The sequence below is a fragment of the Aulonocara stuartgranti genome (assembly GCF_965226115.1).
Source record: "Aulonocara stuartgranti genome assembly, chromosome: 3".
In the NCBI taxonomy this organism is placed as follows: Eukaryota; Metazoa; Chordata; class Actinopteri; order Cichliformes; family Cichlidae; genus Aulonocara; species Aulonocara stuartgranti.
In genome coordinates, this window is record NC_138941.1 from 62260764 (window position 1) to 62282765 (window position 22002).

Sequence of the window (22002 nt, forward strand, 5' to 3'; positions counted from 1 at the left end):
ACAAACCCTGATGCTATAAAATATCTGTTCATGCTTTGATTAAGTCGAAGACTACTTCCTGTCTGCGTACAGAGTTGTCTTCCCACACGTGTGTTCATTAAAATCATCGTTTGACTTCACCCGGCCGGATCGGTGTGGTTATTCTTCGATCACCTCTTGTACCCTTCCTCAATATTGAATCTTAACAGCATACTGTGTGGGTACATTGCGGGCCCACAGTGGACCTCATTGTTGGCCCCCCTCTTTGCTTAGTGTAGGTAGCCTACAAAAGTGTGACACCCACATTGGCCCACACAGCCCTAGCATGGACCCCAAAGGGGCATATTGCTGGATATTTCCCAGCTTTGGAGAAACCTGAGCTTAACATGATTCCCATGTTCCAAAGAATCTGCAGTCCATAACAAAACTTCAGGGTGAGCATGACAGAAACTGCAAATGAAAACATTCTCACATATAATGATCTAACTTACATCAAATGAAAACAAAAGGAAACACAGGCATCTTATCTGCCCCCCTGACATAAACAGGAGAGAAACATTTAAAAAAAGCTTCCCATCAGGCCATTTTCCATTTTCATAGTTTAAAAATTACAATTCAAGGGTAGCACCTGTGCTCCAATGAGTGGTAGAAGCTGCACTTCTTAACAGATTGGAGATGCAATGCATTCAAAATCAGAAACTGAAAACTGTACAGCTGCCCTCTTTTGCATAAACAGCTTTTTTTAATAGAAATGATTTATGGCATTTTTTTCTGTTTTGCTTTAAAAATAATTTGACATCCAGACTTTGGTGAGCCATGAGATTTGTTACAACGTCATATGTTTTTTTATTTGGTTGGTTTTCCTAAATTCAGCACAAATTCAAACATTAAGACGTGGAACTGACTCCTGTCAGAATAACTAATTTTAAAGATGTCTTGTTAAAATAAATAGGTCATGTCAAATTGTTTGAAGTGGACCTAATATGATTTCAGCACAACATTTTTATCTTTAAATTACACTGGTCCATTGGGACCCTCAGTCCATCCTGGTGCCTACGTTGACTTCTTTATTTGAAGCTTTAAACACACTTAATATGAACATCCAACAGTGAAAAAGGATATATATCCCAGGGAATAAGAAAAGTAGAATAGGTCCACTTTTACATTGGCTGTACCTCTCGTACCTCTTGGTCTGTTGGCTATTTGTCCTTCACTGACATCTTCATATATTCTCACTGTTGAGTAGACTGCATCTGGATCACTTCCTGTTCAATGAAGAACATTTAGATTACTGCAGGTACAAAAGCTGCAAATTTAGCAAGAACAGTGTTATATTAAAAGGAAATAACAGGAGTTGCAATAAGGGCAATAAGAGAAATCTAACAATGATTATACACAAAATGACATAAAACATCCATGTCCAGGCACCTATGCTAGGTTTGAAAAAAATAAATGATTTGGTGAAATACATTAAAAATACACCAACACATATTGGCTTACTCTTCCATCCCAGTACAAAGATACAACAGAGCAGCTTCACTCACCATAGGTGTGCAACACTGTGCATGCTGTTATGGTCTGTTAAAAGCACTTTTGTAAAAGAAGAATGTGTCAACAGAGGAAATTTAAATCAACTTTATAATCAATAATATACAACACTGTTAGTAAAGTAATTGAAATAAATACACAACAAGCCAGTCCAGAGATATAAAACCTCCACTGTGTCCTGGATCTGCCTCCAGTTCCAAACCTCTCGCCTACTGTAGGAGGTGCCCAGGAGACGTCCTGGTCAGATTATGAGTCACCTTAAATGAATCCTTTCCAATGTGGAGGATTAACGTCTCTACTCTGAGCCGTTTCTGAAAGAACAGATCGAGCTGTAAATCATCAACTCTCTCTTTACTACAACAGGCAGAGCAGCATCCCAGTTACTGTAGCTGCAGTGACTTCCAGTCATGTTGCAGTTTATGACACTGGTGATATGATCTATTTTATTGCCAAACATATTTAAAGTGTCAGCTTTCATGTTCTCAAAATAACTGCAGTTACCACAGTCTGTAGGCCACCAAAGCCAAGTTCTAGGTTTGAGAGCAGAAAGGTGACTTTGACAAGTTTGTCTCTGATTAGCAGGGATTCAGTAAAAATCTCTAAAAGTGTTTCTCTCAAGAATGTCTCATTTTTTTTCTTTAGGAAGTTTTGATCAAGACAGCCTCTCTGCTGTACCATGTGACAATGCAGTTATAGTCGAGCTATGACTGCTCTGTCAATATCTTTGTCTCTACACCCTTAAAAAGGCTGATCCGTGATCGTATTTTCAAATGTTTTTAGCTCTTTACTTTAGTTTAGATTACTTTTCATAACCTACATTAAATGCCTGGACTTGGATCTTCACCTGTGTCAGGCCCATCAGGGTTCAAGTAATTCAAGGAGCCCTATTTGTGACTGTGGCTCAGGTGGTAGTGGTTCATCTATGAGTCAGGAAGTGTGTGGATCAATCCATGACTCCCCCACTCCATGTGCTGCAGTATTCTGGGGCAAGATACTGAATCCTGAGTCTCCCCCAATGCATCTGTTAGAGCAGTGGTTCCCAAGCTTTCTTCGCTGGGCCCCCCTTTGTTTTACAGAAAAAGGTTCGCCCCCCCCCCCCCCCCCCCCCCCCCCCACACACACACACACACACACACACACTCGCACGCACTAACACATACTCCAACCACACACACCCATATTTTGCTCAATTGCGGTTTATTTCACACCTCAAACATTTAGTAAACAATTAAGCAAATACAAGTAATCTGCAGGTAGTAAGAAAATAAACTACTAACTCTTTTACGCTGCGTCCACACCTACACGGGTATTTTTGAAAACGCAGCTGTTTCGTCCACACGTAAACGGTGTTTCGAATCACCGAAAACTGCGATTTTTTAAAACTCCTTTTTTGCGTTTACGTGTGGACGAGGAATACAGAGTTTGTCATGTTATACCCCTAATTAAAGATTGTGAATTATTATGTAGTTTTAGTTTGCATTATTCTCCTGAATTAGAAGAAGCTGATAACTATTGCATTAGTTAAACTGATTTGCATTACATTAAATTGCTGACTTGTTGTGAATGAATGATATTGTTTTATGATGCATTATATTGCTGAGTTATAAGAAATACTGTTCGCAGAAGGTTATTGTCTAATTTGTCTGAGTAGAAGAGAACAGAGTGTGCTGGAGTTTTCTGCCCCATTTCAGCAGGAGCAGATAAACAGGGAGCCAAGGTCGTAGCTTAGGCGCTGTGTGAGAGAGAGCATGTGAATGTTTAGGCTTTTTATGATAAGGTGGAGGCACCAGAGGTTATAAAAGTTTGAGCAATGCTCCACCATTTTGAGATTTTGAGGCTGTCTGCATCAGTGTCCATCTCCCACGTGTGTGATCATTAAATCATCGTTTGACTCAACCCGGCCGGACCAGTGTTGTTATTGTGGTTTTTTCTCTTGTCTCCATCCCCAATATTTTGAACCTTAACAAATGTCAAAGGTATGTGTCTTTATTCACGTCAGCTGTGCGCCACGTAATTGTTTACATGAGAGGAATTGCAGAATATAAACAGTATTTTGTCTCTATCTTCAGGTTTTACACACTTACATACACACACGCAGTTCCTGTCCCTCCATTTACAGAGGCAGAGGTGTCACGGTGTGATTATTTTACATGTAGTTGTTTTTTCCCTGTGTAATAATATTCAACATTGCTATCAATACATTTTTCAAAAAAAAATGCCTGTCTGTGCAAAATGCGCTTAAAAACATAAACAGCTGTCGGATACTGTTTGTCCGTGATTTAGACAGGGGGACAAATCGTGGCAGGATCAGCCTGATATTATTTGTATCCCACTGTAACTTTACTGTATAAAGAGCTAACGTCTCCAAAATGTCAGGAGTAGTTAGTCATTACAACAAGTTTTTGTGAACTAAAAATCAAGAATGTGGGATCCTGTTTGTCCGTGATTTGAAAAGCCCAGCGCTGCTCCTGACGAAGGGAAAACCAATCCTGCAGGGGAGACCTACCTCGGCACTTGTGCAGGTGAAGCCAAAGGGCAGATATGCTTCACCATATTTTCTAGTCTTAGAATGAAGTTGGTTTGGAAACATATTCAGCGATGCTTCATCTCCTGCTTTGCGTTTCTGTTTCTGTGTGCTAGCAGTGTCCAAGCGTTTTGTCCCCCCCCTTTTTCATAATACGCCCCCCCCCCCTGCAATGGCTCTGGGGGGGGGGGGGGGGGGGGGGGGCACACTTTGGGAAGGTCTGTGTTAGAGTGTTATACACTTAGGCATAAATAGGCCAAGTGGGGCTTTCTCAGCGCTTCAGGACTGTTTTGAGTGCACAGCCTGGAACATGTTTAAAGAGGCAGCCACCCAAAATGGCTTCTTGGACCTGGACGAGTTCACTGAATTCGTGACCTGTTACATCAGTAAGTGCACAGAAGATGTAACTGTAACTGGAGATGTCACACTCCCTGAGGAGCTGAACAAATTCTACACGTGGTATGATGCCCTGAACAACACACAAGCAAAGAAAGCCACGCCCCCCACCACCGACCAGACCATCTCTTTGCCTGCAGCCGATGTGAGGAGATCTCTCACCAAGGTCAACCCACGAAAAGCTGCTGGACCAGAAAACATCCCAGGTCGTGTGCTGAGAGAGTGCGCTGATCAGCTGGGTGATGTCTTCACAGACATTTTCAACTCATCACTGAGCCAGATGATCGTCCCAGCGTGCTTGAAGTCCACCGCCATCATCCCAGTGCCAAGGAAATCCTCAGTATCCTGCCTGAATGACTACTGTCCCATCGCACTGACCCCCATCATCATGAAGTGCTTTGAGAGACTTGTCATTGAACACATGAAGAGCAACCTCCCCTGCTCACTGGACCCGCTGCAGTTTGCATATCGGCCAAACAGATCGACCGAAGATGCTATTTCCACTGCACTTCACCTCTCCCTCTCCCACCTGGACAAGAAAGACAGTTATGTCAGAATGCTGTTCATAGACTTCAGCTCAGCATTCAACACCATTATCCCCCAAAACCTGTTTAACAAACTCAGCAAGTTGGGACTGAGCACCTCTCTCTGCAACTAGATACTAGATTTCCTGTCAGAGAGGCCTCAGTCCATCCGTATCGGCGACAACATCTCCAGCACCATCAGGCTGAGCACAGGAGCTCCTCAGAGCTGTGTTCTCAGCCCTCTGTTGTTCATCCTCCTGACACACGACTGCACCGCCCTACACAGCTCTAACCACATCATCAAGTTCGCTGACAACGCAACCGTGGTTGGACTCATCAACAGCAACGACGAGTCAGCGTACAGAGATGAGGTTCAGCAGCTGGCGTTCTGGTGCAGTGAGAACAACCTGTCACTAAATGTGGACAAAACCAAGGAGATGATCGTTGACTTCAGGAAGACTCGCTCCACCCACACACCGCTCAGCATCCACGGTTCCATTGTTAACTGTTAACTGCACCAAGTTCCTGGGAGTTCATACCTCAGACGACCTCACCTGGACCACTAACACCACTTCCATCACCAAAAAGGCCCAACAGCGCCTCCACTTCCTGAAATGCCTGAAGCGGGAGAACCTCCCTCCTCCCACCCTCACCATATTCTACAGGGGCATCATAGAGAGCATTCTGACCAGCTGCATCTCCGTGTGGTTTGGAAACGGCAAAGTCATTGACCTCAGCCAGCTACATCGGATCATCAAAGCAGCTGCCAAGATCATCGGAACATCTCTCCCTCTGCTACAGGACATCTTTCACAAACGCTGCATCAGTAAGGCCTCCTGCATCGTGTGTGACCCCTCACACCCCTCACATGGACTCTTCCCTCCTGCCATCTGGCAGACGCTATCGCAGCATTTGCGCCCGATCCTCCTGACAGATAGCTTTCTCAAAGTGTATACTCACTCCCCTTACCTCAGTCTCAAGTGTGTGTGGGCGGTTTATCCTTCAAGCTCGGGTCCTCTACCAGAGGCCTGGGAGCTTGAAGGTCCTGCGCAGTATCTTAGCTGTTCCCAGGACTGCGCTCTTCTGGACAGAGATCTCCAATGTTATTCCCGGGATCTCCTGGAGCCACTCGCCTAGCTTGGGAGTCACCACACCTAGTGCTCCGATTACCACAGGGACCACCGTTACCTTCACCTTCCACATCCTCTCGAGCTCTTCTCTGAGCCCTTGGTATTTCTCCAGCTTCTCGTGTTCCTTCTTCCTGATATTGCTGTCATTCGGAACCGCTACATCGATCACTACGGCCATCTTCTTCTGTTTGTCTACCACCACTATGTCCGGTTGGTTAGCCACCACCATTTTGTCCATCTGTATCTGGAAGTCCCACAGGATCTTAGCTCGGTCATTCTCCACCACCCTTGGGGGCATCTCCCATTTTGACCTCGGGACTTCCAGGTTATACTCGGCACAGATGTTTCTGTACACTATGCCGGCCACTTGGTTATGGCGTTCCATGTATGCCTTGCCTGCTAGCATCTTGCACCCTGCTGTTATGTGCTGGATTGTCTCTGGGGCATCTTTACACAGCCTGCACCTGGGGTCTTGCCTGGTGTGATAGACCCCAGCCTCTATGGATCTTGTACTCAGAGCTTGTTCTTGTGCTGCCATGATTAGTGCCTCTGTGCTGTCTTTCAGTCCAGCGTTGTCCAGCCACTGGTAGGATTTCTGGATATCAGCCACCTCCTCTATCTGCCGGTGGTACATACCGTGCAGGGGCCTGTCCTTCCATGATGGTTCCTCGTCTCCCTCCTCTTTCTTGGGTTTCTGCTGCCTGAGGTATTCACTGAGCACTCGGTCAGTTGGGGCCATCTTCCCAATGTATTCTTGGATGTTCGTTGTCTCATCCTGGACTGTGGTGCTGACACTCACCAGTCCCCGGCCCCCTTCCTTCCGCTTAGCGTACAGCCTCAGGGTGCTGGACTTGGGGTGAAACCCTCCATGCATGGTAAGGAGCTTTCTTGTCTTTATGTCAGTGGCTTCTATCTCCTCCTTTGGCCAGCCTATTACCCCAGCAGGGTACCTAATCACGGGCAGGGCGTACGTGTTGATGGCCCGGATCTTGTTCTTACCATTCAGCTGACTCCTCACGACTTGCCTGACCCTCTGCAGGTACTTGGTGGTTGCAGCTTTTCTAGCGGCCTCTTCATTGTTCCCATTCGCCTGCGGGATCCCCAGGTACTTGTAACTGTCCACTATGTCTGCAATGTTGCCTTCTGGTAGTTCAATCCCCTCAGTCTTGACTACCTTCCCTCTCTTTGTTACCATCCGACTACACTTCTCCAGTCCGAACGACATTCCAATGTCATTGCTGTATAGCCTGGTAGTGGATCTGGATCAGTGAATCAATGTCTCGTTCACTCTTGGCATACAGCTTGATGTCATCCATGTACAGGAGGTATTCTTCTTATTCTTATTTTTCCTATATTTATTGTTGCTCTTTTGCACTGTATGGAACTGGAGCCTCGTCGTCTTGTCTCTCTATGTACTGAACTGTACATAGCAGAGATGACAATGAGGTTGAGTTTGACTTTGACTAAAAGTGCTTCATAAATGTGTGAGTGAGCTATGCAGTAATAAGCACTTTGAGTGCTCAACTGAGTAGGAAGTTACTAAATAAGTTTATTGAACAGGAGCACAGAGGATGCAGTCTCCATCGCAATGCACTCTGTCCTCTCACACCTGGACAACAACAACACCTACGCCAGAATGCTGTTTATAGACTTCAGTTCAGCATTCAATACAATCCACCCCTCACAACTCATCAGGAAACTGACAGACCTGGGTATCAGTTCCCTCATCTGCAAATGGTTACTGGACTTCCTGACCAACCGCCCCCAACATGTCCGGCTGGATAACCGCTGCTCATCTACCATCACAATGAACACCGGTGTACCACAAGGCTGTGTGATGAGCCCTTTCCTCTACTCCCTCTTCACCCACGACTGCAGACCTGCTGATGGTTCCAACACCATCATTAAGTTTGCAGATGACACCACGGTGATTGGCCTCATCAGTGACAACGATGAGGCCGCCTACAGGGAGGAGGTGGATCGTCTGGCTGAGTGGTGCGACAGAAACAACCTGCTGCTTAACACCGAGAAGACCAAGGAGCTCATCGTGGACTACAGGAGGAATGCTGACCCACATCCACCCATCCACATTAAGGGGACGGCTGTGGAGCGTGTGAGCAGCTTCAAGTTCCTGGGAGTCCACATCTCCGAGGATCTCACCTGGACGACCAACTGCTCCAAGCTGGTCAAGAAGGCTCACCAGCGCCTCTTCTTCTTGAGGACTCTGAGGAAGAACCACCTGTCCTCAGACATCCTGGTGAACTTCTATCGCTGCACCATCGAGAGCATCCTGACCAACTGTATAACAGTCTGGTACGGGAACTGCTCTGCCTCGGACGGGAAGGCGTTGCAGAGGGTCATGAAAACTGCCCAGCGCATCGCCGGAGCACCACTTCCTGCCATAAAAGACATCTACAGGAAGCGGTGTCTGAAAAGGGCTGGGAAAATCATCAAAGACCCCAGTCACCCATCACATGGACTCTTCACCCTCCTGCCCTCTGGGAGGCGCCACAGGAGCTTCCGGACTAAGACCACCAGGTACCGGAACAGCTTCTTCCCCACAGCTGTCAGACTCCTGAACTCTGCCTCCTGACATCTGACCCACGTTAAACTCATGGACTGAACATACACACACCCACAATGGACAACTGTACCCTCAAACACAATAATAACATGGACTGAACCACCACTCACAACCACTAGCACTTTATATAGCCTCTGTAGAAACTATCTACACCCTCACTTATCTTAACTGCACTACTGTATAGCTCTGTGTAAATAATCATTCTGTACATTCGATAATCTTTAATCCTACAACTGTTTACAACTTGCATAGTTCCCATTTCTGTATAGCTGTATATCCCAGATTCTGTAAAGTTATTTATTTCATTTCATATTCTGTATAGTTTTTCATATTTATATCCTGTTCATATCCTGTACATAGCTTGTACTCACTACAGCCTGTACATACTTATAGTTATAGAATATTCACAACATACTTCATACCGTGTACATTATAACATACCATAATAGACCCATTTCTGTAATATACTCACATATCTATATTATTGCTAATATATATTGTAATATATCTATATCACTAAAGCACTTCTGGATGGATGCAAACTGCATTTCGTTGCCCTGTACCTGTGCATGTGCAATGACAATAAAGTTGAATTCTATTCTAAAAAAAATTTCTATTCTATTTATTTAACATCATGCCATCTTTACATTTTTTCTTAATAAGAGTGTTTTAATACACTATGTCTATGACACAAACTTTTGTTATTTGTAATTTCGCATCATGAAGAGAATAATAAATGATATTTATAAACACCATCAACTGTGAACAGCTTTATTTCCCGTAACACTGTGAAACACAGAGAACAGGGGGCTGTAAATAACCACAAAGCTGCATAAAGTTCATCTGTTAATGCAAACTGACACTTGTAGGAAAACACCTTCTTACTACATGAACCCTACTTTAAGCTAAACCAGAACACCTAGCAGTGCCAATTCCTTTTTTTTTTTTTTTATTTGTGTTCCGTTTGGATCTTTAGCCATCAGAATTGTTGTCTTAAGGCCAAGAAAGATGCCAAGCGGATTTATTTTACCAAGTGGATCATCATGGCCTTGCCATATTGGTCCATTTGATTGACCTTTATTATAATTATGAATTTATTTTATTTTCGGTTGCTACAAACGGGACAGTCATGTCTGTCCCGTTTGTAGCAGTGCAAATTCCGATCAGTGTCAGACTACAGTTAACTGGAAACAACAAGAGGGAAGAGGTGCTGTGGTCTTACACAGAACTTTAAAGTGGTCAAAATGATTGAAGGTCAGTTTGAGCTACAGGTAATGACAGTCAATGATCTTTTGTCTGTTCAGTCTTTCTAACAACTTGTTCAGCCTCTTCTAGGCTGCTTTATTTTCCCCTTTGTGCACTGCTGGAATGTTCAAAGGCCCAGATGTGGTTTAAAAGTCACAACACGCCTGACTTTATAAAAGCTTTAACACATGAAACCCTTGGTGAATAAGGGCTTGCCTGCCTTTGCAAGAAAAGAATGGATATAGCAAGCTTTGACTTTGACTTTGACTAAAAGTGCTTTATAAATGTGTGAGTGAGCTATGCAGTAATAAGGACTTTGAGTGCTCAACTGAGTAGGAAGTTACTAAATAAGTTTATTTAACATCATGCCATCTTTACATTTTTTCTTAATAAGAGTGTTTTAATAGACTATGTCTATGACACAAACTTTTATTATTTGTAATTTCGCATCATGAAGAGAATAATAAATGATATTTATAAACACCATCAACTGTGAACAGCTTTATTTCCCGTAACGCTGTGAAACACAGAGAACAGGGGGCTGTAAATAACCACAAAGCTGCACAAAGTTCATCTGTTAATGCAAACTGACACTTGTAGGAAAACACCTTCTTAATACATGAACCCTACTTTAAGCTAAACCAGAACACCTAGCAGTGCAAATTCTTTTTTTTTGTGTGTCCCGTTTGGATCTTTAGCCATCAGAATTGTTGTTTTAAGGCCAAGAAAGATGCCAAGCGGATTTATTTTACCAAGTGGATCATCATGGCCTTGCCATATTGGTCCATTTAATTGACCTTTATTATAATTATGAATTTATTTTATTTTCGGTTGCTACAAACGGGACAGTGTGTAGCAACCGGTAAACTGAAGGTCAGTTTGAGCTACAGGTAATGACAGTTAATGATCTTTTGTCTGTTCAGTCTTTCTAACAACTTGTTCAGCCTCTTCTAGGCTGCTTTATTTTCCCCTTTGTGCACTGCTGGAATGTTCAAAGGCCCAGATGTGGTTTAAAAGTCACAACACGCCTGACTTTATAAAAGCTTTAACACATGAAACCCTTGGTGAATAAGGGCTTGCCTGCCTTTGCAAGAAAAAACTCGATATAGCAAGCTCTGCATCTTATCTTAAAGACCTCTTAGTACCGTCGTTCCAATAGAGCTCATCGATCTCAGGCTGGAACTGTTGTTCCTAGAGTATTTAAAAGTAGAATGGGAGGCAGAGTCTTCAGTTTTCAGGCCCCTCTTCTATGGAACCAGCTTCCAGTTTGGATTTGGGAGCCAGACGCCATCTCTATTTTTAAATTTTCCTTTTTGAGAAAGCATATAGTTGGGCTGGATCAGGTGACCCTGAATCCTCCTTCATTTATGCAGCAATAGACGTAGACTGCTGGGGGATTTTCATGAGTGTTTCTCCTTTACTTAGAATGCGTTTATACACCTCTCTGATTTAAATAATTCATTATTATTAATCTCTCGCTCTCTTCCATAGAATGGCTTTTTTCTGGTTTCACTCCCTTCACCCCCAACTGACAGTGACAGATGGCTGCTCCACAATGTAATGTAATGTTGGACAGACCATCACACCATAGTTTGAAGTAACAACTGAATTTAACGGATTGTATTTTGTTAGATCATGAAGCATTCATGCATCAACCCCCCACCCCCACCTCCACGCCCCCACAGTCTGAATCTCACCTTCACGTTTCCTGTAAACACATCGTCTCACCAGCAGAACCAGTAACACCAGTAGAGCCACAACACAGACTGATCCAACACATGACAAAACAGAGAGAACAGCAGGAGAGAGTGATGGAGGAAGAGTGCTGGAGGTGGATGTAGGTGGAGGCGTGGTGGTGTGTTTGTCTAAAATAAAGCAAACACAGTCATTAAGTTGTCGTCACATTGTGAATGTTGAAACCTGCAGAAACACAGACAGGTGAGTGTGTCACCTGTGACAGTGATCCAGCTGGAATTAGACTCTCCATGACCGCTGATGTCACACTTGTAGAGGCCTTCATCAGACCTGGAAACATGCTGGATGGTCATGTGACCTGTAGGCTCCTCCCTGATGAGGGAGCCATCTTTATAGAAAGCAGCTGGGAGGTTGGAGGGAGTGGTCTTTGTTTTACAGAGCAGAGTGACGTCATCTCCCTCCATCACAGCGAGGACAGGACTCTGCAGGATCACTGATCCACCTCAACACAGAGACAAACTACAGCATTTCATCCATTTACACACAGCTTCATCAACACTAACTCCACACACTCAGCTTACCAGTGACTGTCAGGTTAACCATGTTACTGATGGGACCCTCTCTGGACTCACACCAGTAAACTCCACTGTCCAATGGGTCGATGTAGCTGATGTTACAGGAAGAACCAGCCGGTTTTCCCCACCCATCTCCACACTGAGTCCTCTGTCGTGTCTTTGTGTTTCTCCTCACAGTCCATCCAGCAGAGCTGTCATCCTCCTCACAGCTCAGAGACACAAAGTCTCCTTTAAAGAACTGAGAGCTGCTGGGACTCACAGTCAGACGAGCTGCCAGGAAGAGGATATGATGTGAATCAATTTTCAAAAGAGAACGACCAACTGAGTTTCATAATCTTTTACTGTTTCAACAACAGTAACACAGCCACCCAAAATAAAACATATATTGGGTGGCTGTGTATATTGCACTATAAACATATAATGCAGTAAACATCACGTGTCTTCAGTATTCCTAAATCACTTTACATTTAAAATGTGATACTGATAGTAAAGACAGCCAAGTATGCAGTCAGATCCAGGCTGGTCCAGGTTCAGTGCTCTCAGATGCACAGTTATAATTAATGTCATTAAAAACAACAAAAAAAAGGTGGTTTTGGATTTAATGCCTCAGTTTTTAGAGACAAGCTTTATTGAAACTTTATACGTGGCAGACAGCATTAAAAATAAGATGCAGAAAATCTCTATTTAAGACTCTTTGAGATGTTTTGGATGATCACGATGAGTTCACTGACCTTGGTTTGTTGTGCAGCACAGCAGTAAGTTCAGACCTAAAGAGAAATGATATCAGTCAATCTGAGTTTTCAGCTGGTTCACATTACAGCAAAGCTCCTTCTGCTACCATGTCTCCCCTTTAGGGGACTTTTAGCTTCTGCTGTGGGCTTTTTCTAGCTGTTCGTTTGTCTGTTTTTGTTTTTGTTTTTAAAACTAAATCCATAAATATCATGAATGTGTCACAGAGACACAGACAGCTGCTAATCATTGTCAGTAACAGACAAATAAAATAGGTTCAGTTTCCCACTTCTGGGATAGCTGAGGTGAACGGCAGCAGACAGAAGGTACAGCCCCTGTGTCAACATCCGCCTGTCAATCAAACAGGCCACACCTACAATAATATCTTTTTTTTTTTTTTTTTTTTTTTTTAATAAATAGGACAGGGGGAGTGAATGAGAGAGAGAGGGGGAGAGAAAGAAAGAAAACCAAAGGGGAGAAGAGACGGTGAGAAGGGGGGAAAGAGAGAGAAAAAATAAAAAATAAAAACTCCTGGGTCACCTGTATGGAGAAAAAAACAAACAAACAAACAAACAAAAACAAACAGAGGAGACAGCAAACAACAAAAGAGCAACATAATAATAGAGAAAACAAAGCACCATCACAATAAACTAGCTAGTCATAGATATCAGTATTTACTAAGTAATAAACGATATTGTGCAGCACGCAAGATAGACAGCGCACAGTGTGCTTTGAGGCAGCAGCCAAGAAAGCTTTCGTCCGCGTCTGTGAATACCCATGTGTGCATACCTGTGTGGATCAGCATGCTTGCATTCCAAAGGTTTCTCCATGTAATGATCTGCTAGGGAGTGTGGGGGGGCCACAGCCCCGTCCTCCAGGGTGTGAAGCGGGTATGGAGGAGATCAAAACTCCTAACACACACACCTACAATAATATCAACTTTAAGCCTTCATTCCTCAAGATACAAATTAAAAATACACACTTTAAAATATGTTCTTTCCTGATTTCTTGGTTTTATGTACAAACAACACTGGTTCATCTGTGATTCATAAGTCAGTGTTAAATAGCTTAATGCTTAAAACTGTGGCTCAAGACTTTTGCACAGTACTCTGTCTCACAACATATGTCACCACCCTTGTATAACTCAGCTGATATGCTATAAAAACAGTTAACTGCATTTGGAAGTGAAAGATTGAACTTACAGAGCAGCTGCTGAAGAGATGCTGGTTTCATCTTGACTGAGCTCAGACACAGCAGTTATATCAACTTCCTTCTGCATGCAAGGCTACATTTACTGCTTTGTGGTTTTCTTGTTGCCATTACGACAGCTGATTTAAAATAGCACAGATGATCAAACTCCATGTGACCTTTCTATGTTATGCTTTAAAGCGTTGTACTTTTGTTAAAATGGTAAAAAACAACAACAACCCTGTTTTTCAACTGTCAACTTGAGAAATAATGTTTTATAGCAGGTAGCTGTTGTGTGTTTGGGGCTAGTATGAGACCCTCTCTCTCCCACCCTCCCCCACTAAGTGAGTTGGAGGAAGGAGCTGTTGTTAAGGAAAGAGGGCCATACAAGCAGGAGGCCTAAAATAGTTAGTGCATACCTTTGTCAGTGTGTTAACTCCAAATATTTGTAATTCACTTCTTCAGTCAGCAAACCCAGGGAGTAGAACTCTTTGAACACAACCATTTTTCACCCAAGCCTTTGGTGATTGCAGAGATACTCAGAATTCCACCTTAAGGCATAGTAGACCCTAAATTTCATCACAGCACCCCTAAAAATAACTACAGTAATACTAGTACTGATGATGTATTTTACTATTCTTTTGATATTTTTTTCTAATGTTATATTTGCCAACTGGAGAGAGTGAAAAGCGGCCAGTATTGTTGATGTCTTAAAGAGACAGTGACCTCACACAGAGGCGTTTCTGCTTGTTGATGATGAAGAGGTAATTTAATGACACAAATCAGTGATGCTGATTTAAAGCACACTTTAACTACGGCAAAAGTTCAAATTGTTCTGATGTTGTGACTTTGTCTGCTTCTTTATATTTGTTCTCTAAACAGCGTCAAAAAAGTGTTGCAAAGCATGAGACATAATCCACATGTAAACTAAGCTTTACAAATGTGTGCAATGATTTGCGTGTAAATTTTGAGGACCCACACGCAGGTCCTTCAATCCACACACATATACGAGGCAATCTGACCACCACGTAAAACTATTTTACAAATGTGCAAAAGCCAAATAATTACTGATCGTTTAAGCACAGTTTACTAAGTTCAGCTTCCTGAATTTGAAAATGTTACCTTTTGAAAACCTTTCTGAACGTACAAATATCTAAAAGTACACACGACATCACTCTTGCCCACAAAACCTTATCCTCCTAGGACCCTGCGTCCACATATGTGGACATCAATTTTGCTCTACATGGGCCTGATAGCCACTTACGAGGACATTATACTACTGTATCAAAATTTTAAATGAATATCCTAATATGTGGCTCTTATTTTTCTTAAAAACAAAAATAAGGTAAAAAAAAAAAAAATCTGGTAATTCTTTGTTTTTACATTCATCGGGCCCCAATCAGCCCAAATATCAAAGAGAAATTAAAAATGCTGTGGAAGAGTTCGGGTCTTAGGAGGTTAAATATGTATGTGCGAATCACCGCACGGATCACTTCTCACACCCATGTGGGGTTTGAGACAAATGTAACGCTGGCAGCTTCCCACAGGGCCACATATGTAAGATGCGTTCAAGTCCCAGGGTAAAACTGACATCTGGGCTTCCACTGCATGTATGTGTTTTTTCTTTCAAATAAAATGCACGCTTCTTTCTACATAAACGGAACATAGATTTACCATTATCAGCTTTATTATTTTACTTTGTTAAACATTTCTATTCCTATTGAAGATCAGGGGTGTGTGAGTATGCCCACTCCTGTTTCTTCACATCCCAACTCTGGATTAAAATGTAAAGGTGCAAAAAAACGAAACTGTCACAGCTGTCGAGGAGAGCCGTGTGGTGTTGGAGGTAAAAGGACCCTAATGCAGGCAGTTGACTGATAGTGCAAGTGACGTTTATTTACAAGTAATAAGAGTGACGGAACAGGCAGTGAGGAATAGTGATGTGACGTTCTGTATCGAGGCTTCAAAGCTTGTGTCGAGTAATGGAGGGGGCGTTTCAGCGATGCGGTTCGCAGGCTTGCTTCATTTATGGGAGGAGCAGCTGAAAATGATGACTTTACACAAATTTGGTTTTGGAAACTCTTTCATAAACTGGATAAGAATATTATACAATTCCCCAACGGCTCGTATCAGAACAAATGACCAGACATCCTCCAGCTTCTGTCTCCTGAGGGGCACCAGACAGGGATGCCCACTCTCCCCTTCACTTTTTGCAATTTTTATCGAACCTCTAGCAGCAGCATTTAGACAGGCTACAACAATTAAGGGCATAAAATGTAAGAACATAGAACATAAAATCAGTCTCTATGCGGATGATGTGTTGCTTTTTCTGCAAAACACACAAACCAACCTCTCTGAGGTAATTACTTTAATAAACTGGTTTTCAAGAGTTTCAGATTATTCAATTAACTGGCCAAAATCTACAGTTCTCCCCATTAACTGCTCCTTCCATAATTCTTCCTCTGCCCCACTGCAATCCGGAAATATTAAATATTTAGGTATTAATGTCTCTCCTAAGCTTTCAGACTTAACTAAACTAAACCACATCCCACTTCTAAAGAAAGTAGAAGGCGATCTGACTAGATGGAAATCTTTACCCATATCACTCATGGGAAGGGTCGCCACTATAAAAATGATGATCTTGCCAAAAATAAATTACTTATTTTTGATGATCCCTAACAAACCATCACAAGATTGGTTCAGATCTCTGGATTCATATATTTCCAAATTCCTTTGGAAAGATAAACCCCCGCGTATTAGCTTAAAAACGCTACAAAGAACCAAGGATAGAGGAGGATTAGATCTACCTAATTTTCACCAATACTTCTTAGCCAACAGGCTTCAGTTCATCTCAGAATGGTTAAAACATACCTTCTTAGTTGAGCCCTGGCTAGATGTTGAACAGGCACTATGCAAGGATCTAGAGATTTCAGACCTACCATTTATTAGCTCAAACATCAAAAGACATGAATGCTTTAAAAGTATCAACATCAGCTTTTCTCTAACAGCATGGTGGGAGTTTCTAAAAATAACGGAGTCTTCATTAATCCCATGCAAACGTACACCTATCTGGAATAACCCTGACATATTACAAAACAATAATATGATTAATTTCCCAGAATGGAGTTGTAAAGGAATTAAATACTTAGAACATATATTAGAGGGAACAGAATTTATTCCATTTGACAGACTAGTTGAACAATATGGGATCAACAAGACAAGGTTTTTAGAATATCAACAAATTAAATCCATAGTAAAAAAGAAATTTAACCTCAGTCAAGTTGAATTACAAACACCACTAAGTGCGGCACATTTTTTACTCTTAAATCCCCCAAATTATTATCTAAAATATACAGAACACTTTCTAAATTAGATGAATCAATATCCCTTCCTACTGCAAAGTGGGAAGCAGATTTATCAGTCAACCTAGACCAAAACTTCTGGTCTCAGATTTGCTTAAAAACTTTCAAATTAATTAAAAATCCCAGTCTGCAATTAATACAATACAAAATACTTCATAGAGTGCACTATACAGGTCATCGGATGTTCAAGATGGGCTTTACATCTTCCAACAACTGCTCACACTGTCAAGGCAATACACCAGACAATTACATCCACGCTCTTTGGTTCTGTCCACCAGTGCAAAAGTTTTGGCGCGAGATATGTGAAGACTTATCAAAGTGTCTGAAATGTAACATTCCAACTTCCCCCTTAGTGTGTCTACTGGGCAGCTTAGATAATGTCACTTCAGAAAAGAATATAGCCCATATGATCTTCACTGCCCTATGCATAGCCAAGAAAACAGTCCTCATGAACTGGAAAAATAAAAATAATCTTAATTCTAACCAATATAGAAATTATCTATTAGATTACATTAGTCTTGACACAGCCTCTGCCACCACATTAGATCAATTGCTCTGGGCCCCTTTTATCAGCTCCATCACCTAGTGGGGGTGGGGGGTCATAGTTTGGTCCCGCCTTCACTGTTGTGATTGGTGAGGGGGTAGGGACAGGCTTAGGGCGTCGGGGGGTTCCCCGGAGGCATCTTCCTTGGGGGGCTCAAACCGGGGTAGCGGTCACGTCTGGTTGGGGGCTCTGTTGGCTCTCAGGTGACTGTTTCCTCGCGGCTGCGTGCAGCGGGGCTAGGGGAGGGTCTGTGCTGACGGACGTGGGTTACTGACCTGGCAACCTGACTGCCCCTGGGTGGGTCCGGGATGGGCGTGAGGTTCTGGGGGCGCTCCGTCTCTGGGCTGGGGCCCGGGCCGGGCCTCGGGGGCTTGGGTCCTGGTTGGTGTGTTGCCGGGGTTGTGGGCGGGTGGGTGCATGGGGGCCCTGCCCTGGAGCAGGGTGCCGCCGGTGCGTCGAGCCGCCTGGGGGGCTCTTCATCTGGTGGGGGGGATGGTCACATCTTGCAGGAGCTTTCTTCTCTTCAGGAACTCTCTGCGGGAGGGGGAGATACAGGAGAGGTGGAAGAAGATCTCAGCCTGGGCGTTTACCGTCTTATGTAGTCTGGAAGATGTGTGGATGGTGGGGTGGGTGCAGTTTTCTCTGTGGTGGGGTTGGGTGGACTGTCCAGGGCTCTGTGGAGCCGGAGGGCGCTACTGCACTGGGCCCCGGTCTGATGGGCCTGGGTCCCCCTTCCCTGGCGGGTCGCGGAGGGTGGGAGTGCCTACTGGGGTCAGCGGGGGAGCTGGCCCCAGGGAGGGGTTACCTGCCCCTCCCTTCCTTCCCTCCCCATCTCCAGCTGCCTCCCTCTTCCCGCTCCTCCACAACCACCCACACATGCAGGGCCTTGGAGTGGGGGTATGTCACCAGGGTGCAGAGGAGGCTACCCCCCCCCCTGTCCCCTTCTGGCTGCCTCTGCCTCAATTTTATCCCACAACTTAGACATTCACATTATTCACACTCTCATTACACATACATATAGGATCTTGGGGGTGGGCACAATCACGGAGTCCAATTTACCATCAGGGTGTATACCTCACCCCTGACGTCGTTGCCCACCTCTCAATTTTAAATACACTTAGTCATTGAGGGCTAGCAGGAGGGACTATGCGCTTACCTGCTGCTCCATGGCAGGTAGCTCCATGCCCTCCTGGGTTTTAATTGCACCTTAGAACACATATGCATCAACACTACAATGAGCGGGTGGAGGGAGGTTTGGAGTCTTCTCCCACCCCCATTCTCTGCGGCCTGCTGGAGCGGGAGGGCTAGTAGGAGGAGTTGGCCGTCCGACTGCGGTCTGGGGTGTGGGGCCTCCCTGCTGCTGCGGAGTCGGGGTGGTCTGCCTCTCCCCACCACAGGGAAAAGGGTAACACCACCTGGGTCTGGGTGCAATTCCCTCCTCCAGGGGCAAGGGTACCTAGACCCGGTTTGTAGAGTACGCTTGGGGAGTGTGATTGTGTGTACAGCGTCTCTTTATGTCTGTCTCCACATTGGTTGAGTGTGGAGTGAGTGCATATGAGAGCATGAGGGTGGGAATGGATGTTTGTGTCTGTGTGTGCCTGTATGTCTGTGTCTATATGTCAGGTTGGGTATCAGACGCCACCTCTCTGGGGACACCTCAGGCCCTCCAAGGTTTGGAGGCCTATCTCCACCCACCACCACTTCCCCTGCCGGTGGCGGACTCCCTCAGGTGTCGGTGTGTTGGTGGTTCTTTTTGTCTGGGGGTGGGCGTCCGGGTACACACCGGCTCACTCCTTGGCGGCCGCTTGTCGGGGCCTGGGGCCTGGGGCTCGCTCGGGCCCCTTTGGAGGTGGGGTGCCCCCGGCCTCTCGGCCTGGGGCTCGGTCACTCAGGCGCAGCTGGGGGCCGGCGGAGCTCACGGGCGCGTCACTGCAACTCCCCCTGACTTCTGCTCCGCGGCTGCTGGGCGAGCCCTCATCTGGGACTCTCCTCAGCTCTTACTGGAACAGTGGCGCGGCTGCCCCTCTGTTGGTCTTCCATGGTCTCTTGTGTTCTGGGGGCCTCTGGATGTCTGGAGTTTTGATCTCCTCCATACCCGCTTCACACCCTGGAGGACGGGGCTGTGGCCCCCCCACACTCCCTAGCAGATCATTACATGGAGAAACCTTTGGAATGCAAGCATGCTGATCCACACAGGTATGCACACATGGGTATTCACAGACGCGGACTAAAGCTTTCTTGGCTGCTACCTCAAAGCACACTGTGCGCTGTCTATCTTGCGTGCTGCACAATATCGTTTATTATTTAGTAAATATTGATATCTATGGCTAGCTAGTTTATTGTGATGGTGCTTTGTTTTCTCTATTATTATGTTGCTCTTTGTTGTTTGCTGTCTCCTCTGTTTGTTTTTTTTTGTTTGTTTTTTTTTTTCTCCATACAGGTGACCCAGGAGTTCTTTTTTTTTTTTTTCTCTCTCTTCCCCCCTTCTCACCGTCTCTTCTCCCCTTTGGTTTTCTTTCTTTCTCTCCCCCTCTTTCTCTCATTCATTCCCCCTGTCCTATTTATTAAAAAAAAAAAAAAAAAAAAATGACAAAGGATGAACTGAAGCTCTGCCATCACGTAATGTCGCATACTACTGTTTCTGATGTCATTTAGATTAAAAAAAAAGGAAAAAAAAAAAAAAAAAAAAAGAAAATGATGACGTCGGAAGCCTCGCTTCCCGGCTGTACCACGTGACTGGTTCATGAAGTGGTTCAAACTTTGCCGCGAACTATGACAGCGATATAAACCCCTCAGACTTCAATCAAAATGTGGGTGTTTGATGGAGAGTTGCGGTTAGTGAGACTTTGGAGAGAGTTTGGAGGTTTATGAGAGTGAGGAGAGAGAAGTCAGGAGAGAATGGAGCCAGCTAAGAAGAGGAGGATGTCCTCCCCTGTGTGGGAACATTTTGATCTTATTCCTCCCAACAAGGTATGTAAATTTCTACAATGTATTTTCATAATACTGATGGTGCAATACAATTTATGTTAAGCTGTCTGTACTTTTGTACAAGGTGAAGTGTTTGCTATGTGCCAGGGAGCTGGGATATAACAACAACACCTCATCCATGCTTAGGCACTACAGAGCTTTGCATGAGAATAAGGGGAACACCGATTGTGGAGCAAGACCAGGTGAGCCATCAAATGCCATGATAATATAGCATGCAGTAGACTCCACAGGACAAGACTCAGCAGTCCATCTGCATCTTAAGGATAAAGTACACTCTTTCGAGGATGCCAATGTTCACATTTTGGACAGAGAGGACAGATGGTTTGAATGAGGAGTGAAAGAAGCCATCTATGTCCACTGTGAGCGACCATCTTTGAACAGAGGCGGGGGTTTACGACACCAACTCTCTGCCATCTATAATCCAGTTTTGAGATCCCTTCCCAGACACCTTAACGCCCACTCACATCCTGGGCCATCTGATCTCAGGATGCATGATAAGGTGGGGCCAGGTTTCACAATGAACCCACCCGAAACTCTGGCTGATTGGGGCCCACACCCAGTTTCACACCTTGGCTCAGGCGATTAGAGGATCATCAGGGGGTCCTTTTGTCCCTCTGTGGGGGGTCCCTCCCACTAGGTTTATATCTGGGACTCTCCACCATTTGACCTTAGAACTGAAGAAGCTTCTCGGATGAGAGGTGAAACGTCTTCAAGTAACTTAAAGAAGTCCAGATGCTTTTCTTTGCAAGCTCCTTTGACTGCGATGACCTGGATGACTGAGAACCTTCACAGACATTGTTAGATATGCTGTTTCTACTACTTTACTTTCAAACCATCTGTCCTCTCTGTCCAAAACGTGAACATTGGCATCCTTGAAAGTGTGACCATGTTTCTAGAAATATGGACAAATTTATTAAACCCCCCAAAATATGACTATCCAGAGTTGGGACCAGGAAGCAGAGCTGCAGTCTTACACGCCTCTCTGCAGCTT

The 22002-nt window shown here is 44.3% G+C and overlaps 2 protein-coding genes and 1 long non-coding RNA gene across 4 annotated transcripts in view; 2 read left to right on the plus strand and 1 right to left on the minus strand.

Moving 5' to 3' along the window:
- The window catches only part of LOC309694573 (polymeric immunoglobulin receptor-like), a 152572-nt gene that overhangs the window by 19709 nt on the left and 110861 nt on the right, over positions 1–22002 (plus strand). The window lies entirely within an intron of this gene.
- On the minus strand, positions 12154–14203 carry LOC309696113 (uncharacterized protein). Its single transcript, XM_082517249.1, has 3 exons — positions 14132–14203; positions 12932–12967; positions 12154–12470 (listed from the first exon to the last, which is right to left on the minus strand). The coding sequence occupies exons 1-3, from the start codon at positions 14160–14162 to the stop codon at positions 12184–12186; spliced, it is 354 nt and encodes a 117-aa protein (XP_082373375.1). The 5' UTR covers positions 14163–14203; the 3' UTR covers positions 12154–12183.
- Positions 18453–20718, plus strand: LOC309693179. The gene is made up of 2 exons (XR_014272590.1): positions 18453–20219; positions 20464–20718. It is a non-coding gene; the product is annotated as an uncharacterized lncRNA (long non-coding RNA).

Bases quoted from the DNA above. Each gene is read 5' to 3' on its own strand.
- LOC309696113 (XM_082517249.1), bottom strand. From the start codon at position 14,162: ATGAAACCAGCATCTCTTCAGCAGCTGCTCT. The intron at 12,968-14,131 runs GTAAGTTCAATC...ATTTCTCTTTAG, and splicing joins ATCTCTTCAGCAGCTGCTCT to GTCTGAACTTACTGCTGTGC. The intron at 12,471-12,931 runs GTCAGTGAACTC...TCTTCCTGGCAG, and splicing joins GTGCTGCACAACAAACCAAG to CTCGTCTGACTGTGAGTCCC.